This window comes from Paroedura picta, chromosome 13 (assembly GCF_049243985.1).
Source record: "Paroedura picta isolate Pp20150507F chromosome 13, Ppicta_v3.0, whole genome shotgun sequence".
Classification (NCBI taxonomy): Eukaryota; Metazoa; Chordata; class Lepidosauria; order Squamata; family Gekkonidae; genus Paroedura; species Paroedura picta.
In genome coordinates, this window is record NC_135381.1 from 42,840,805 (window position 1) to 42,859,393 (window position 18,589).

The following is an 18,589-nucleotide window of genomic DNA, read 5'->3' on the forward strand; positions in this document are numbered from 1 at the left end:
CGACGCTGGCTCATGACTCCCTACAAGCGGCCAAGGACGGACGTGCAGAGCCACTACAACCTCAGTCACTCCCGGGCAAGGAATGTAGTGGAGCGTGCCTTTGGACGTTTGAAGTCACGGTTCCGTTGTTTAATGTCACGACTCCATGTACATATTGACAATGTGACTCCGCTGATAATCGCATGTGTGATTTTGCACAACATATGCGAGGACAAGGGACATAACATCCCCTTCCCTGAGGACGAACCTGAACCTGTAGTCCTTCAGGATACACAGGACATCCCTGAAGCAAGGAGAAAAAGGATATATGCTGAGGGGTGCAAGGTTCGGGACGCCATAGCCACCCACATCTACAGAAACAGGAGGCGTGTTTAATTGTTTTTCCTACTCTGTTGTTGAATAAAGTTTTGTGTTCTTTGTTTAACCTTGTCTTGTGCGGTTTGTGTACTTTGCCAGCAAAAAAACGGGGATTCTCTGGTCCAAAAGCACTTTGACAGCCCTAAATGCTAACTCCCCACTGAAATTGACAAACACAATACGGAAGCGCTGAATGGGGAAAGTTCGGGGAGGCGGGTAGCCAGGAAGTATTGGCGACCCCTGTCAAACCGGAGGATCAATCCACTCATGTTCCAAGGAATAATTTTATTGGTGGGCAGCTTTGATACATTTAAAAAACGGGGTGGTCGATCGGAGCAACGCACGTTCATTCCCTAACCGTCATTCCGAAGATGCCGAAGCCACGGAAGGGCTCCTTCTGGCAGCGCGCCGAGGCTGAGGCACTTCTGGAGCTTGTGCTACAATCAAAAAGTGTTGGCCGCCTAATGGCCAGCACCCATTGCCACACCAAGGGTGCCTACCTGGTGTTGGCTTCAAAGCTGAGGGAGAGGGGCTACGTCCGGACCTGGGAGCAGGTCCGGACAAAATTCAAGCGCCTTAAGCTGGACTTCCTAAACAGTCTGGAACAGTGGGGGGGGATCCCGCAGCCAAGTGGGAGGACGGTCTTCCACGACCAGATGGTTAAAATATGGGAGAAGGCTGGGAAGCCCCCCCTGGACATGAGGAGGCATATGGGTGAGTGCTGCCCTCGTTGTGTTTTGCCCTTAAACATGCATGGAATGACTAGCTGCCTCTTTCCCCTACTGTCCCCAATGAAATTCGAGAAAGTATTTAGATGCTGTCAACCCCCTCAGACTTAGCCAGCCAGTACTGTAGAACCACTTTGGTTATGCGCTTAGACTCTAACTGTGGTGTGTCCACCAGCTGTGTTTCATCTCTGTTTTGTGTGCTTTTAATTATGATTTGTCTTTTTCTTTGCCCAGCCACACAATCACCATCCAAGCTGGCAACAGCACCTGAGCGTGAGGAGGGGGAGGAAGAGGGACCTTCCACCTCGGGACAGGCTGCAGGTGAGAGTTTTATGCCTGTGCGGGAGACCCATGTGTGTGTACCCCCATGGAGCCATATGGGAGCCTGCTGTGATGCTCCCATTTGAAGTGTTATTAAATTCTTTGTTTGATTTCTATAGCTGAAACTGTGGAGGCAAGGCTGCGTGCCATGGAGGCCAGAGTTACTTCCCTGGAGGCTCAAGTGGCAGAGCTGAAAGGGGAGATTGAGCAGCACAGGCAACAGAGGGAGGCGGAAGAACGTAGGTTATGTTCCCCACTGCCCAACTCATCTCACACTGTGGCTAAGGCCACTTAAAAGTGTATGCATGTAAACTAAAGAAATTTGAAAATATGTGTGGTACTAATGTGTACTTTTTCTCCCTCCCCACAGTTAAGAAGAAGGAGGACGAAGAGCTCTTCCGGCGCAAAGTTAGGGGGACCGTGGGACGGCTGTGCAGGAGAGTTAGGGCGATGGAAGGGGCTGGGGAGGGGAGCGGTGGGAACTGAGTTTTGTTTCCTGTTTGTGTTTTGGGGTAGGGGTTGGGGGGGGGCTCCAAGTTTCATTCCCTAATGTTTTTCCCCTGTTAAATGTATACCTTTGTTAAAAAAAATAGGTTTTCCAGGGGGGTGGGGGGTGGTGGTGCTGGTGGGGCTCCAAGTTTCATTCCCTAATGTTTTTCCCCTGTTAAAATGTTGTTTAAAATAAAATGTTATTGCAAATTTTATAACAAGACTCCAGTGTGACTTCTTAAACTCGCACATATTTAACCCCACACCACACTCCTAAAACTCCTTGAACTAACACCCCTCCAACCTCCAACCCACACAGCAGTACCACAATATACACAATCACTAGAGAGGCCGCTTTCAGCCTTGCAGATTCTACAGTAGGGTACACAGAGACAGAGTCAAAAATATAAACTTTATTCAACAAACAACAAAACACAGATAACATGAAATAGAAAAAGTGGGCAAAACTAGGAGGGGGAGTACTTGTCTGCTGGTTTAATTTTTCTCTTTCCGAGAATAGTCCTCCTTCTTGTTTGGGTGGAGGCATTCTGAGAGGGAGTTGGTGGTGTGGGTGCTGGAAGTGGTGGTGTTGGTGTGGGTGGTGGTGGGGGGGCGATTTGTGGAGGGTAGGCCCTTTCCATGACCGCTACTGCCCTCTCCATGAGTCTCCTTATCAGTCGCACCTCCTCCACGCCTTCGCGTAGGATTTGGTTTGTCTCTCTAAGGACTGCCCTCAATTTTCTCCCCTCCTGGGCAATGAGTGTGAGCATGGCTTGGTCAGCGGCCGCGGCACGCCGTGACTCCTCATAGCAGTGCTCAAGGAGCCTCTCTCCCACGCTTGTCAAGACGGAGACGCGTCTCAGCCTGCCGCGTTCCCTCGTAAGCCTCTCCTCTGCTGGGAGCGCACCTCTAGGTGGTGGGCTGCCTGGAGGCAGGGGTGGTTCCTCCTCCTCATCTGAAAGAACCTCTGTTGGCAAAAAATGAGAAACAAAACTGTTAGTAACATCAAAAAAGTCAAAACACACCATGGTGGACATGGTGTCCTTTTTTGTCCCCGTGTTTTCCTGCCAAGAATTTAAACAATCCCCGGTGAGCACATGGCTATTGTTTGTTTGCCCATGTTGTGCTTTTACTTTTGCCTACTTTCACAGCAGGACTCTCAACAATTAAAAGGGAGCACATGGTTAGTGCCTAGCGACATTGTCCTGCAGCTATGGCTCGAAAGGAACAGGTCATGCACGCTCACCATCTTGAATCTGTATCCGCCTGCGCCGGGCAGGAGGTCCAAGCACCCCAGGCTGTTCCTCCTCCTGTGTTCCGGGTATGAAATCTGCAAAAAAAGGAAAAAAAAAAGATCTAGGACCAAAGGGTGGCAAAGCCAGCTTCAAAGCCTACACCAGCAACGCAGAGGGACTCTCTTCTTTCTCTTAGCAGTGCTGCTGCCCTGCACAAACAGAAAAGCACAAAGCAGTTAAAACAGCCCCCCCCTATTTTTACTAATACTTACCAATGTTAGTTGATGCCCCCGAATCACTATCCACGTCAGGTGCTGCTGGAGACTCTAGGGGCCCCGTCCCTGGCAACTGTGTCTCTGTGGACAAGAGCAGAAAATAGTGAAAAATGAGCAAGCATACACCATGAACCACAAAGCAAGCTCCCAAAGTAGTGAGCCAAAGTACTGCAGAAGGCCTATGGGCGAGGCATGCAGCAAATATTTTGGGGCTGTGGGTTAAACATGACCGTTTAAAATACTAACCACATCAAGCACTCCACAGCCAACCATCTTATTAAATCTTTTAAAAATTAAAATTAAATTATAACATTAAAACCGTTTCAAATAGTAACCACAGCAAGCACTCCACAGCCTACCTTCTTTTAAAATCTTTTAAAAATTAAATTATAAAATTATAAAATTAAAACCGTTTCAAATAGTAACCACAGCAAGCACTCCACAGCCTACCTTCTTTTAAAATCTTTTAAAAATTAAATTATAAAATTATAAAATTAAAACCGTTTCAAATAGTAACCACAGCAAGCACTCCACAGCCTACCATCTTATGCGTTGCAACGAACACACGAGAAAACGATGCCCAAACGTCAGAACACACATTTGCTCAAAAGGAAATATAAAATAAAAAGAAAATCACTTACCGGAGGCAAGGGGCGTTTGCTCAGGAGCCTCCTCTTGCTCCCCAGGAGCGATGGCGATCAGGTCCAGCGTTACCGATACCGCGGCTCGTTGCTGGACGGGGGGTGGAGGGCGAAAGCTGGACGAGGTTCCCTCGCCGGGATCCTCCTCAGCGGGTGGTTCCTCGACCGGGGCAGCCGGCTTCCGAACCACCTTAAGGCTCCGGCCGACGCGCTTCGGCCTGCCGGATCCTTCCCCGTCCCCGTACAGCTGGCGCTGCTCCTCGAAGTAGGGGCAGGTAACCTTTTCGTTGCCGGAACCCTTATTATGGTTCACGGCACGCATGTACTCTGCCCTCATTGTCTTGGTCTTCGACCGGCATTCAAGGCCGGTCCTGTTGTGGCCCAGGGCGCGCATCTTAATAGCCACTTGTTCAAAAACCTCCCTATTCCTGTGGGAGGACTGGAACGCGTCCTGGATTTTCTCCTCCGAGAAAATCCCGATCAGGTCCCTGATCTCCGCGTCCCTCCAAGTAGGGCCACGGCCAGTTGCAGGGACGGACGAGGCTTGAGAAGACGATTCCATGTTGCTTTCGCTAGTAGCTGAGCAAAATGGTGGTGGGAGGTGCAGGGTGCAACGGATCATATACCTTCCCGCACACAAAGACAAAGGGACTAGCCGGCTCCTGATTGGTGGAGGGCAGCAGGGGACACGCACATTGGCCACATCAGGTCACATGTCACGTTCAAAACTCCTCGCGCGGGAACAGGATCTGCTCCTAATGGCCAGATTGGCGCCCTTGTTGTTTGACTTAACGCATGCGCGTATTCGTTTACACGCGAGAAGAGCAGTTTGAACATGCAGCGGGAGCCATTTTAGGAAAATGTCCGCCATTACACAAACGCATGCCGGTGTTCAACCGAGAGCAAGTGCGGCAGTACTCGGCAGTTCCCCAATAATATTCACCAGCCACAGCATAAATCAACCAAACATGACATGTTACTGGCGTACGTTCGTTGGCACGCTCAGAGGAATGTTTTTTAAAATGAACGGGGGACGGCGACTCCGCTTGCCGGAGGTCTAGCCGCCAATGGAAGGGGTTGTCCGCACCCAAGCACAAGCACGCACCGGGAACCACACAAAGACCCACTACACATAAGCCGCCCCTCATGATATCACCACGAATCATGTCTATTGAACCCCTGTAAGCTAAGCAGGAGACTGCGAGCGGCGACCGTTCGTTGGCACGCTCAGAGGAAAATTTTTCAAAATGAACGGGGGACGGCAACTCCGCTTGCCGGAGGTCTAGCCGCCAATGGAAGGGGTTGTCCGCACCCAAGCACAAGCACGCACCGGGAACCACACAAAGACCCACAACACATAAGCCGCCCCTCATGATATCACCACGAATCATGTCTATTGAACCCCTCTAAGCTAAGCAGGAGACTGCGAGCGGCGAACGTTCGTTGGCACGCTCAGAGGAAAATTTTTTAAAATGCTCCCTGTACGTTGACTCCGCTAGGACTGGCCGATGGTAGACGGGGTTTTAAGCTTTGGGCAAATTTTGGGAACGTGACGGTGTGTGCCACTGTGCTTGTGAAAAACTCTTGTGGTGTCCGGGCAGAATTTCCGAAAGTGATCGTGCTTGAAAGCCAGTCGCTGTCCCGTTGCCTCGTAGATCCCCGCTCGCTCGGAGAAAAAAAAAATGGCGAACAGTTCGCCGGAAGTTTGGAGGACAGGCTCGGGAGGAGGGACTTTGAAGAACCCGCAACAATGGTAACGCACAGGTCTTTAGCGCTAGTGTTGCAGATTGGTTGCAGGAGTGTATCGCTATCCGGAGGGTGAATCCAGTTTTCTGGATTCCCCTAGAAGCGCTACAACGAAGCGCTTTTGGCGGTTCGGTTTCAGGATTGTTGCAGATTGTTTACGACGTCGTGCGTTATGGCAAATTAGTAGCGTTTTCAATCAGCTACCATTGTGCTATTTTTAAGCCGTGGGAAATGCCCCTTATGATTCTATGAATCAAGACGATCAATGGATGGACATGAAATGAACAATGCAACAAGAACAGGTTCAAATGGGTTGCTGTGCTGCTCTGAAGTAGCTCAATAAAACCAGAGTCCAGCAGTGGCCCCTTTAAGACCAACAAAGATTTATTCAAGGCGTGAGCTTTTGAGGGCAAGCACTCTTCGTCAGACTATGAACTCCCTTCATGACTGTGGGAATATATAGCAAAAATGAATTCTGTTACATTAGTAAACTGTGTCACACATCCAAATACAGCCAATGATAATTCTTTGCCAAAACAGCCAATCAGCCCCCTGGAATTCAGTTGTATTTCACCAAAACATAAAATAAAACTGCCTATGTCGGTGATCAAAGACTCCCACCCCACCATTTGCTGCTGGCCCCACCCCATAGTCTGAGGAAGAGTGCTTGCACTCGAAAGCTCAGGCCTTGAATGAATCTTTGTTGGTCTTAAAGGGTCTCCTGGACCGGATTTTATAATGAAACCAGAATTAGAGTTGTAGAGCCAAACAGAAGTCTAGGAGCAGAACTGAAACAAAGCCTAAACATTAATATGACACATTAAATAATGCAAAATTCCACAGTAGGATGCTAATTTCAGCAAGCTATTTACAGTAGTATAGATCTCTCTCACACACACACAAACACACACACATACACAAACAGGCACTTCTTACTCAAAATTTTAGGCGTTACTTCACAGGTACTCACTAAGCAGTTCTTCTTAATGAACAGTCCCAGCAGATTCACACATGAGACGGGAGGCACCTTCGGTTCAACTAGCTGTGTTTGTGTCGGTATACAGATATAAACTGAACAGACATTGTGCTTTATTTAGCTCAAAGGAAATGAATGCTTTGTAACAATTCACACATCAGAGAGAAGACATTACCTCGACAGAGCTGAAGTGTGCTTCTATACATTTGTGCCCATATTTCCCTCTCGCTGCTGTCTGATTTGTAATTCTAATTTGCGCTACAAATGCCTGTCCTCAGCTTTCTCTTCTGGCTGGAAAACTATCTGGAGTCATTACAAAGAAAGGCACGGAGAGGATTTTTAGCTTCACTTTTCAAAACCCACTTCAGTGGCTACACCAGCTAGAGGGCTGTATGGCATGTTGGCCATGAGTTTTTCTCTTTCTGGTGCCTTTGCTTGATCTAAGGTATTATTTTTGAAAAGTAAATCTATAGAAGAGCTGGTTGTTTGATGCCGCTTTTCTCTACCCAAAGGAGATTCAAAGTGGCTTCCCTTCCTCTCCCCACAACCGACCCCTTGTGAGGGAGGTGAGGCTGAGAGAGCCCTGATATTACTGGTTGTCCGCCAGCTTTTCTCCACCCAAAGGAATCTCAAAGTGAGTTACAGTCGCCTTCCCTTTCCTCTCCCCACAACAGACACCCTGTGGGGTGATGAGGCTGACAGAGCCCTGATATCACTGCTCGGTCAGAGCAGTTTTCTCAGTGCTGTGGCAAGACCAAGGCCACCCAGCTGTCTGCATGTATAGGAGGAGCGGGGAATTGAACCCGGCTCGCCAGATTAGAAGTCTGCATTCCTAACCACTACACTAAGCTGGCCCATAATAGCCGATGATGGGCCTGGAAGGGGTGGACAGGGGAAGGGCCCTGAGTGGGCACGTCCCACTGTATTCTGCATGATTGCACCACTTCTGGAGTTTCTTGAAGCCTGAAGAATATTTTAGGCTTTTCTCAAAGGCAAAAACATTGAGGAAGGCTGCTCTAAAGCGACAGATTCATGGCCCTAGACAGGAGACAGCTGACGGAAGAAAAGCCAGTGAGGGTGATAAACAAGACAATGAGGCCTACACCGTCATGTTCAGAAATGAGAACAGTTTTTTCCTGAACAAAATCCCTAATGGGCTTGGATGACTCATTCATTCTGGTTCCCCCAATAAAAGCAATGAGATCGGCATGTCTCCCTGCCATTCCGAAATGACTTCCCTGACAATTATTTTAATTTGGAATAGACTAAAAGCGCTGTTGCTGAGTTCATTTAAAACAGATCGTTCCTTGCTGTTTTTTTAAAAAATTAACCAAATACTTTCCACTTGAAAAGCAGTATGATGAATTAAGAAGCTGCATTTGAAAAATAGATTTATAATCAGGTAGTTTTGATCCATGGCACCTACTCTCTAGGCTTGCCATGGGTCAACATCCGAATGGCTTCATTCACCTGGCACTTTGAAGGAATAGTTAAGGTGTGTTGGGATCAATGGGATTCTTGGTATTGGATTCCAGCAGAATTCTCACGAGGTTTCCTCTCAAGCAGTATCTTTCATTCATTCATTCATTCATTCATTCATTCATTCATTCATTCATTCATTCATTCATTCATTCATTCATTCAATTTATATACCCTTGCAAGATTTTTGACTAGGGCTGGTTCACAACCATGTACACATTACAATTAAACCAAGTAAAAACAGTATCCTCCAGGATGAATTCCATGATGTTAATTTATATTCATACCACAAAGGCCTGGGGTGGTTATGCATTCACAGTTTTTCATCGGTCAGATCACTGATGCTGTTAAAATGTTCCTTTTGAAAATGTGTATCTTTTCTGCATACCATAGTTCATCGAAGTAACGGATTCTGCATTTGAATAAGCCTTCCTCAAGTGGGAAGATACTTCACCCATTGTACTAGGAGCTCATTGGTAGGCTGTGGTCAGCAGCAATGTCACCTGACTGACACATGCTGCTGACAGGGGGACATGATAAGTATTTGAAAGGTTGTCACTTGGAGGAGGGCAGGATGCTGTTTCTGTTGGCTGCAAAGGAGAGGACACGCAGTAATGGGTTTAAACTTCAAGTACAACGATATAGGCTAGATATCAGGAAAAACTTTTTCACAGTCAGAGTAGTTCAGCAGTGGAATAGGCTGCCTAAGGAGGTGGTGAGCTCCCCCTCACTGGAAGGCTTCAAGCAAAGGTTGGATACACACTTTTCTTGGATGCTTTAGGATGCTTAGGGCTAATCCTGCATTGAGCAGGGGGCTGGACTAGATGGCCTGTATGGCCCCTTCCAACTCTATGATTCTATGATTCTATGATTCTATGATTCTATGATTCTATGATTCTATGATTCTATGATTCTATGATTCTATGATTCTATGACAGAGCCTCATGGGAATCGTAGTTCATGGGCTTTCTATTCAGCCATTGGTGTAAGACAGCTCAGGGGAGGAGAGAGAAAACACACTAAGGTCTATGCATGCCATAAAGAGCATCCCTGGAAGCAGCTTACAGGAAATAATCATAGCAAAGCAAGTTTACAATACAGCAAGAAAATGACACAGAAAAGGCCATGAGGAATGAATGCCATGCATAATAAAAATACTACAATGGGTTTTCCATGGCAAAACCACTGCCAGATGCAGAATCAAAAAAATTAAATGTCTTTTTTTGCAGAATTTTTGTGAGTTTTCCTATTTTGCATAACCGACCCTGGACTCCAGATAAACTGTAGATAACGTAACACCTGAAGCATACTAGATCAAAATTAAATTTTAATTCACATTAATACTGAGAGCTGGTTTAGTGCACTGGTTAGAGTTTTGTGAAATCCTGGGGTTTCTTTCTCAATCAGGGTTTTGTGAAACCCTGGGGTTTCTTTACAACCCTGTAAGGGTTTCCTGAATGGGTGAGAGTTAATTAATTTGTATATATGTTTAAAATGTGTTACACATTTAATCCCCCATCACTACCAAATGGCCAAAGATAGGCCTGGAGGGGGTGGGAAGGAGAGGGGTCCTGGGTAGCCACAGATACAGCTCTGCTTCCCGACCATGTTCTGTACAATCACACCACTTCTGGAGTTTCTCAAACCCTGAAGAATGTTTCAGGGGTTTCTCTGCTAAAATGAGCCCAAATTGCAGTGGGCTGGGAGCTACCACTGTCAGGTAATACCTGGATCAAGGTGGCGCTGAAGGGCTTGGAGGCCCTCCCAAAGGAATATTGGGGGGTTGTGGGTGGCGTTTGCCAAGGAGGACTGTAACACACACACACCACTGAAAGATGGACTGTATCACTGAAATGAAACTTAGGAATCTGCTACCTGTGGCCTGCTTATATTCTATGAACCTGAAGGAAATGGCAGAGCTCAGACAATTTATCAATAACAATTTTAAAATGGGTTCAAAATGGGTCTGTTGGTCTGAATCAGCAGAGCAAATTTTGAGTCCAGGAACACTTTTAAGTTTTATTCAAAGTATGAGTTTTCGTGTGCATGCACACTTCCTCAGATACAATGTCATTTCATCCAACTTACCTCTCCTTCACGGCCGCCCCTGTGTGGAGATGGCACACTGAGACTGTGTGCAGACTGTCAGGGATTGAATGCTATTTTCATGGCCAATGTTTACCCACTCCTATTGATAAAGAATTTATTGGGATACTCAATAAAGGATCGGATTTTTACCAAACTAGTTCTAAGGGAGGCATACTATAGAGTTCACATTAAAGAGGGGGGTGAATGGAAAATGGCCTTGGGACAATTTGAATATCTAATGCCATTTGGTCTGAGTGGAACCCCTGGGGTGTTTATGAATGTAATCAGTGAGATTCTACATAAGGGGGTGGTTATTTATCTTGCTGATGGGCTTATAAAAGGTAAAGGTAAAGGTATCCCCTGTACAAGCACTGAGTCATGTCTGACCCTTGGGGTGACGCCCTCCAGCGTTTTCATGGCAGACTCAATACGGGGTGGTTTGCCAGTGCCTTCCCCAGTCATTACCGTTTACCCCCGAGCAAGCTGGGTACTCATTTTACCGACCTCAAAAGGATGGAAGGCTGAGTCAACCTTGAGCCGGCTGCTGGGATTGAACTCCCAACCTCATGGGCAAAGCTTTCAGACGGCTGCCTTACCACTCTGCGCCACAAGAGGCTCGATGGGCTTATATATTCGTAGAATTATAGCAATCAGATCAAGCTGAGTAAGGCTGGGTTGAAAGAACTCCGAGATAACCAGCTGTATGATAAGTTGACTAAGTGTAAGTTCTACAAGGTACAATTTGATTTCCTGGGTTATCAGATATCTATCAGGGGGTTAGAAATGGAACATGCAAAGGTAAAAGATGTATTGGGGTGGGCTTCTCCTCATACCCACAGGCAACTGCAAAGTTTCTTAGGCTTTAGTACATTTTTACCATGAATTCATAGGCATTTTTGCCCAGGTAGCCCTCCCACAGCTTTGAAAGGTGACTAGACAGACTCATGGAGAGGCCAATAAGTGGCTATGAGCCATGATCAACAATGGGAACCTACATTACAGAAACAGGAAAAATCTGAGGACCATTTCTAGGTGACAACATAAGGGGAAGACCTCAGCCTCTATGTCCCGTTATTGTCGCTCCAGAATAACTGGTTATGTAACTGGGTGCTAGACTAAATGGGCCACAGATTTGATCCAGCAGAGTTCATTTTTTAAATTTTTTGCTCAAATGGAGCTGGTATGCAATCTTAGGATACCAAGCCTGGGGTAAAACCACTGACTCTCTGGTGTATCAACAGCTCCCAAGGCATGCGAGAACAGGCCCCTCGCTGCTTATCCTTAATACCCAATTAGCATCAGCACTTTTCAACTTGAGTCAGCTCTGAAAGTGTGGGAGAACATTTTCTGCACGTACAGAACATTGGCAGATGGCAGTTCCTGGTCACACTTTCAGTTTATTCATGTCTGTGCTATCATGAAAACAAAAGAGTAGCATTTCCACATGGCCTCGGCTTAAATATCTGATTGAACATGGTTCAGACCACTTTAGGATGCTTTGGGCTGATCCTGCGTGCTTTAGGATGCTTTGGGCTGATCCTGCGTTGAGCAGGGGGTTGGACTAGATGGCCTGTATGGCACCTTCCAACTCTATGATTCTATGAGAATTGCCAGACAGTGACTTGCAGGATGGTGAGCAATGCCTGGTGAGGGAAGAGGGGCACGGTTAGGAACTGCAGGAACTGCCAAGGTGAACTTGTTGGTTCAGGGAGGTGGGACTGGTAGCAGAAGGCATCACTGAGGACCAGCAGAAGATTGTGGGGTTGGCAAATCTGGGGAGGGAAATTCCTGGAGATTGGGGATGGAGCCTGCGAAGGGTGGAGTTTGGAGAGTGAGCTCAGCAGGGTATAATGCCAAGGAGTCCTCCCTCCAAAGCAGCCATTCTCTCTAGAGAAACTCACCTCTGTACCTTGAACATCAGCTACTTCTGGGAAATCTCCAGGGTCTACTTGGAGATTGCAACTAGCAGGAAAGTCCAAAAGGACCTATGTGTAGCCTTTCTGTCAGCTGCCTTAGCTTTCCTACCTGAAAGTTGGCAACCCTAGAAGATGGCCTGGCTCCTTGGCTCCAGTCCCTCAACCTGAAATGCCACTCTGAAGCCTTGAAAGCCTTACGGGTATTCAGACATGGTACAGCCCTCCTCTGGGAAGTACTACCCACAGAAGTTGCAAAGAGAATGCAAATATCTCTCAGGAGATTAGGTTGCAAGAAAGTGATTAAGCTGAGGAGCGAAGGCTACTTCCCCATCCAAGAGTCCTGACTACAGATGTCAGCCAAGGGCTACCCCACAACAGCTTTTGGGGACAGGGCTATACACTGTGTGAAATCATGCAATGCAATGATGATGTCATATGTCAGTATGACAATCTAGCAATCCCCAGAATCTCTGTGGTAAAATATCATGTGACTGGAAGTGATGTCATTTCTCCACCATGATAGCACTCCCCCATCCATGCTGCTACACCAGGCAGCAGCAGCAGTAGATATGAGGATACCTGGGTCACCTACATCTGAGATTCCCTATGTAGTGCCTTGTAGTGCCACCAACACTTATCCTGTTACCCATCAGTTGCTTATAGAAAGAGGTAGGGGCTAGATGGGCCATTTGCTCAGCAGGGCTTTGGTCTAGATATGCAGATCAAGGGACATCTTGTTAAACAGAACTTCAGTCCTTAATGCTGAATTATTACTGTTAGAATCATATATAACTTCACTCCTTGACATTCTGTGGTTTTGTGGTAGCCATTTTGTGATTGGCTCTGCCTCCTGTGGCAGCCATTTTGTGACTGTGCCCACCAATGGGTATCCAGGCTTGAAATGATGGGGCCCCCTGTCTTGGACGTCACTGACCAGGGATGACCATGATTTTCTGGCATCTGTCCCTGTGAAATCACTGCTCTCTGTTCTATGCTGCATGCATTTAATTTGGAAGGCATAGCTTTTAAAACATTGGGGAGTGTGCACAGGCCCGTTTTCATGTTTTATCCTGTTTCTGTCTGGGGAAGGTGATTGTAGGTAGACACATATTCAGTCGAGTGCTCGCACATGAGCTTAAAAGCCCCCTCACGTAACGTACCGCTTGCCTCTAAAACGGCTGCAGATGGTGAAGTTCATGTTGAACTGTTCAGCAAAATAACACATTAGAGGACAATTATGTTCTCCTGGTGTATTTTTAACCAAAGGAACACTGTAGTCATGTGTCTCAACTCAGCCAGTAGTTTTTCACTCCTTTCAGGACGAAATGGCAGCACGCGGACCTCCCTTTCATGGTTGCCTCCACAAGGGGTTGTTCAGCAAGTTGCTATTAATTCAGCCACAATTTATATTATGCAGCAGAATGAACAGATATGCTGCTCCTGCCACTGCTCTTCCTGAACAATCCGAACTCGCTTTCACCTGCACACATCCCATTCAAGGAGACCCAGAGGCTCAGGGGCAGAGTAGAAGCCTGACATGCAAAAGGCTCCAAGTTCAGTTATGGGTATCTTCCTGCAGAGGACCTAATGGTCTCCTTTACAACCAGGAGCAACCCAAGGGGTTTGGTGCCCTAGCCTAAGGTGCCTGAGCACCTGGGGAGGGGGGGGGGGAGAGAATGTCCTTCTAGAATTTCTCATAATATGGAGAGCGAAGAAGAAGAAGAAGAAGAAGAAGAAGAGTTGGTTCTTATATGCCGCTTTTCCCTACCCGAAGGAGGCTCAAAGCGGCTTACAGTCGCCTTCCCATTCCTCTCCCCACAACAGACACCCTGTGGGGTGGGTGACGCTGAAAGAGCCCTGATATCACTGCCCGGTCAGAACAGTTTTATCAGTGCCGTGGCGAGCCCAAGGTCACCCAGCTGGTTGCATGTGGGGGAGCGCAGAATCGAACCCGGCATGCCAGATTAGAAGTCCGCACTCCTAACCACTACACCAAACTGGCTCTCAAGAATGTTCAGCCTGGAGAAGAGGAAGTTGAGAGGGGACATGACTGTTTTGCTTTAAGTATTTTAAAAGTTGTCCCTTGGGGGAGGGAGTGGTTCCTGTTGGAAGCAAAGGAGAGGACCTGTGGTAATGGGTTTAAACTGTGAGTAGAAATGTACCGTCTTGTTATTGTTAGGTGCGAAGTCGTGTCCGACCCATCAGAACCCCATGGACAATGATCCTCCAGGCCTTCCTGTCTTCTACCATTCCCTTGAGTCCATTTAAATTTGCACCGACTGCTTCAGTGACTCCATCCATCCACCTCGTTCTCTGTCGCCCCCTTCTTCTTTTGCCCTCGACCGCTCCCAGAATTAGGCTCTTCTCCAGGGAGTCCTTCCTTCTCATGAGGTGGCCAAAGTATTTGAGTTTCATCTTCAGGATCTGGCCTTCTAAGGAGCAGTCAGGGCTGATCTCCTCTAGGACTGACCGGTTTGTTCACCTTGCAGTCCAAGGGACTCGCAAGAGTCTTCTCCAGCACCAGAGTTTAAAAGCCTCAATTCTTTGACGCTCGGTCTTCCTTATGGTCCAAATTTCACAGCCATACATTGCAACTGGGAATACCATAGCCTTGACTAAATGCACTTTTGTTGGCAGGGTGACGTCCCTGCTTTTTAGGATGCTGTCTAGATTTGCCATAGCTTTCCTCCCCAGGAGCAAGTGTCTTTTAATTTCTTTGCTACAGTCCCCATCTGCAGTGATCTTGGAGCCCAGGAAAATAAAATCTGTCAGTATCTCCATTTCTTCCCCATCTATTTGCCAGGAATTGAGAGGGCTGGATGCCATGATCTTTGTTTTCTTGATGTTGAGTTTCAAGCCAACTTTTGAACTCTCCTCCTTCACCCGCATCAACAGGCTCTTTAGTTCCTCTTCGCTTTCTACCATTAGAGTGGTATCGTCTGCATATCTGAGGTTGTTGATATTTCTCCCTGCAAAATCCCAATTTGTGACTCCTCTAATCCTGCCTTTCTTATGATGTGCTCCGCATACAAGTTAAATAGGCAAGGCGACAGTATACAGCCTTGCCGAACTCCTTTCTCAATTTTGAACCAATCAGTGATTCCATGCCTGGTTCTCACTGTTGCTTCTTGACCTGCATATGACTTTCTCAAGAGACAAATAAGATGCTCTGGTATTCCCATCTCTTTAAGAACTTGCCACAATTTGTTGTGCTCCACACAATCAAAGGCTTTAGCATAGTCAATGAAGCAGAAGTAAATGTTTTTCTAGAACTCCCTAGCTTTCTCCATGATCCAGCGTATGTTGGCAATTTGATCTCTAGACCTGTATCTAGATCTCTAGATACAGAAGCCTTTATTGGCATAAGGAACAACACAAGAAGGAAGATACAAAGTAAAAAATTTTAAAAATCAAACGGAGTTACTCAGTTTTGTTAAAAACAAGGAATTAATTCTAAAAACCTTACCTAAAAATGCTGCAATACAGGTGGTTTGGGCAGGGTCCTTGCTATCAAGTAATTTATTAACTATTAAAGTTTCGTCCCAGTGGAATTGAAGGGAGGATAGAATGTCAGATATCACATAGCGGTATAAAGAAAACTTGGGGCAAAACAAAATAATATGAGGAAGAAGATCGGGAACCATACAACCATGAAGACATAGTCTCTCCGCTAAATGCATGCGGTTAAACCTCCCTAAGAGAACATTAGAAGGGAAAGAGTTCAGCCGAGCGATCATGAAAGCTTTCCTGTCTAATCTTCAATAATGGTAAGTTAGGGTGGGATAACTTTATATAATGGGATAATATTCCATGCACGGGGAGAGCAAGATGAAGATGTAAATGACAGTAAGGGTTTTTATCTGAATAAGGGGGAATATAGACATTGATTAGAATAAAGGCTCTGTTACTTAGGTTAATTAGAAATGCCTGAGCTATAGGGCTACAGTCAGATAAAACAGTCAATTTACAGTCTAATTGTTGTGAAAAAAGAAGAGTTAGGCCTGCTTGGTGTCGCCCCCGTATGTTAGATCTGTGAGCGGGGACCGAGTGGGACTCATATCCCTGGAGACATATTTTGGAGCTGGACCATGTTTCCTGGAAAAAGATAATTTCAAAGTCTCTAATAAAGTGTAAGAATTCACGGTCATTCATCTTGTTCTTCCAACCAGCAATGTTCCAGGATAAGATCTTAATAAATGGGGACGGGACATCCTTCCGCAGTCAATCAATCTGGATTATCTGTTCCAGTTCATTGTTCACATCCAGGAAAACACTGCCATTCGCTTGGTCGTGATTTTTACTCCCCAAGGTTACCAGAGGTTGCACTTCATCAGCAGCAGCAGCTCTTCTTTGGGTCAAAATTGGATCAGTTCCAGAGTTAGGGATCAGGTGCTCTTCCATCTCAGATATCAAACTTGCTGGGCATTCTGTTCCCTGTAAGATGTTTGAGGTCACCTTAGAATCAATCTTCACATGAGATATGGGATGTACAGGAAGTACAGGAAGTTCAGTCAAAGCTGGAGTGTCATTCATACTTTTAAGGAGTGTTGATCTAAGCTTCTCAAGTCTATCAGTTATCTGTTGTTGTTCAATGGCAGGTAGCTCCTTAAAGGAATCCAATAAATTCTCTTCCAGTTCTAAATGACCAGAGGAGGATTTCCAAAGTGAAGGTGAGGGTTCAGATGCTTCGGTCAAGTCGATCAGGTCCATCTGGTTTACCTCTAATTTTTTCTCACATGAGTAGGTATTATCTACACATTTAGATGAGTTGAGTTTGCATTTGTTAAAATTAGGTATTAGTGGAGATAAAATAGCATTTGTAAAAACTCGGTCTGGAAAGATTCCTTTTGTTTTCAGGAAAGACCTCCGACGAAATAATAGCCCCGGAATTTTAGGGCTATTAAAAGATAATAAAACTTTCTGGGTTTGGTTAAAATGGCTTAGTGATTCAACAGATATTAGGTCTCTTAAGCGTGGGAGAGACCCGGAGAATTCCCCCCCACCAGCTCCTAAACAATCAAAGATCGAGGACTATTTTTCCTCCCAAACTCTTACTAGCACCCGATATGCAATCCTGGCCGACCACTCTGATATTATTCCTAGAGACGCGTCTACTGATGACGCAGCAGAAAACCTCGGGAAGACGGTAACCATGAGAAACGCTGAGGCTACAGCTGACAGCCTGGAAACCTGCGGGGGTGAAGCAGAGACTAAGATAACTGACAATATATCATTGGGCTTATTCTCCTTAACAGCAAAAACAGTGGAGCTAATTTATAGTGAATTAAGAACTTTACATCTTAAGCTGGATTCTTTAATCGAATCGAGGCCCAAAACACCTGTGGAGGATTCCAACCTAATTACAGCCAAGGAGCTCCCCAAAGACAACCCAATCATCACATTAGGAGAATCTCCAACCCCAATAGCAAAGACGAGGTTAGCACAACATTACCAACTAACTTTACAAGCACATAAAGCTTGTTTAACTGTATGCAGCCTCAATGGCAAAACTCCATCTTGGCGTTTCAAAGGCTTAGCTAAACAGCATTTAAGGACTCTTTTGAGAACAGGAAATATAGACCTAATATCTGAGAAATGAGAGCAATGGTGCAGTAATTTGAACATTCTTTGGCATTGCATCAGTAAAAAAAACTTTACACAGTGTAAGTAGTTCAGTAGTGGTAATGACTGCCTAAGGAGGTGAGGGGCTCCCCCTCACTGGCCGTCTTTAAGCAGCAGCTGGACAGATCCTTCTCCTGGATGCTTGATGCTGATCCTACATTGAGCAAGAGGTGGGACTAGGTGGGACTAGGTGGGACAAGAGCCAGTTTGGTATAGTGCTTAGGAGTGCGGACTTCTAATCTGGCATGCCAGGTTCGATTCTGCGCTCCCCCACATGCAGCAAACTGGGTGACCTTGGGCTCGCCACAGCACTGATAAAACTGTTCTGACCGGGCAGTGATATCAGGGCTCTCTCAGCCTCACCCACCCCACAGGGTGTCTGTTATGGGCAGAGGAATGGGAAGGCGACTGTAAGCCGCTTTGAGCCTCCTTCGGGTAGGGAAAAGCGGCATATAAGAACCAACTCTTGTTCTTCTTCTTCTTCTTCTTCTTCTTCTTCTTCTTCTTCTTCTTCTTCTTCTTCTTCTTCTTCTTCTTCTTCTTCTTCTTCTTCTAAGGAGGTGGGGAGCTCCCCCTCACTTGTGGTCTTCAGGCAGTAACTGTACAGAGACATCCTGGATTCTTGAGGCTGATCTTGCATTGAGCAGGAGGTGGAACTAGATGGCCAACAACTAAATGTTCAACAACTAAATTGTTGGCCAGGCAGTTTAAAAAGT

The 18,589-nt window shown here is 46.2% G+C and overlaps 2 protein-coding genes and 1 long non-coding RNA gene across 4 annotated transcripts in view; 1 reads left to right on the forward strand and 2 right to left on the reverse strand.

Moving 5' to 3' along the window:
* Positions 1 to 18,589, reverse strand: part of TRPC5 (transient receptor potential cation channel subfamily C member 5) — a 199,168-nt gene that overhangs the window by 55,163 nt on the left and 125,416 nt on the right. The gene's annotated exons all lie outside the window — the stretch shown is intronic.
* LOC143822585 (uncharacterized) lies at positions 711 to 1,936 on the forward strand. Its single transcript, XR_013226204.1, has 3 exons — positions 711 to 1,406; positions 1,526 to 1,645; positions 1,777 to 1,936. It is a non-coding gene; the product is annotated as an uncharacterized LOC143822585 (long non-coding RNA).
* Positions 2,294 to 4,608, reverse strand: LOC143823028 (uncharacterized). The gene is made up of 3 exons (XM_077308827.1): positions 3,403 to 4,608; positions 3,142 to 3,225; positions 2,294 to 2,862 (listed from the first exon to the last, which is right to left on the reverse strand). Exon 1 carries the CDS (start codon positions 4,606 to 4,608, stop codon positions 4,039 to 4,041), a length of 570 nt encoding a protein of 189 aa, XP_077164942.1. The 3' UTR covers positions 2,294 to 2,862; positions 3,142 to 3,225; positions 3,403 to 4,038.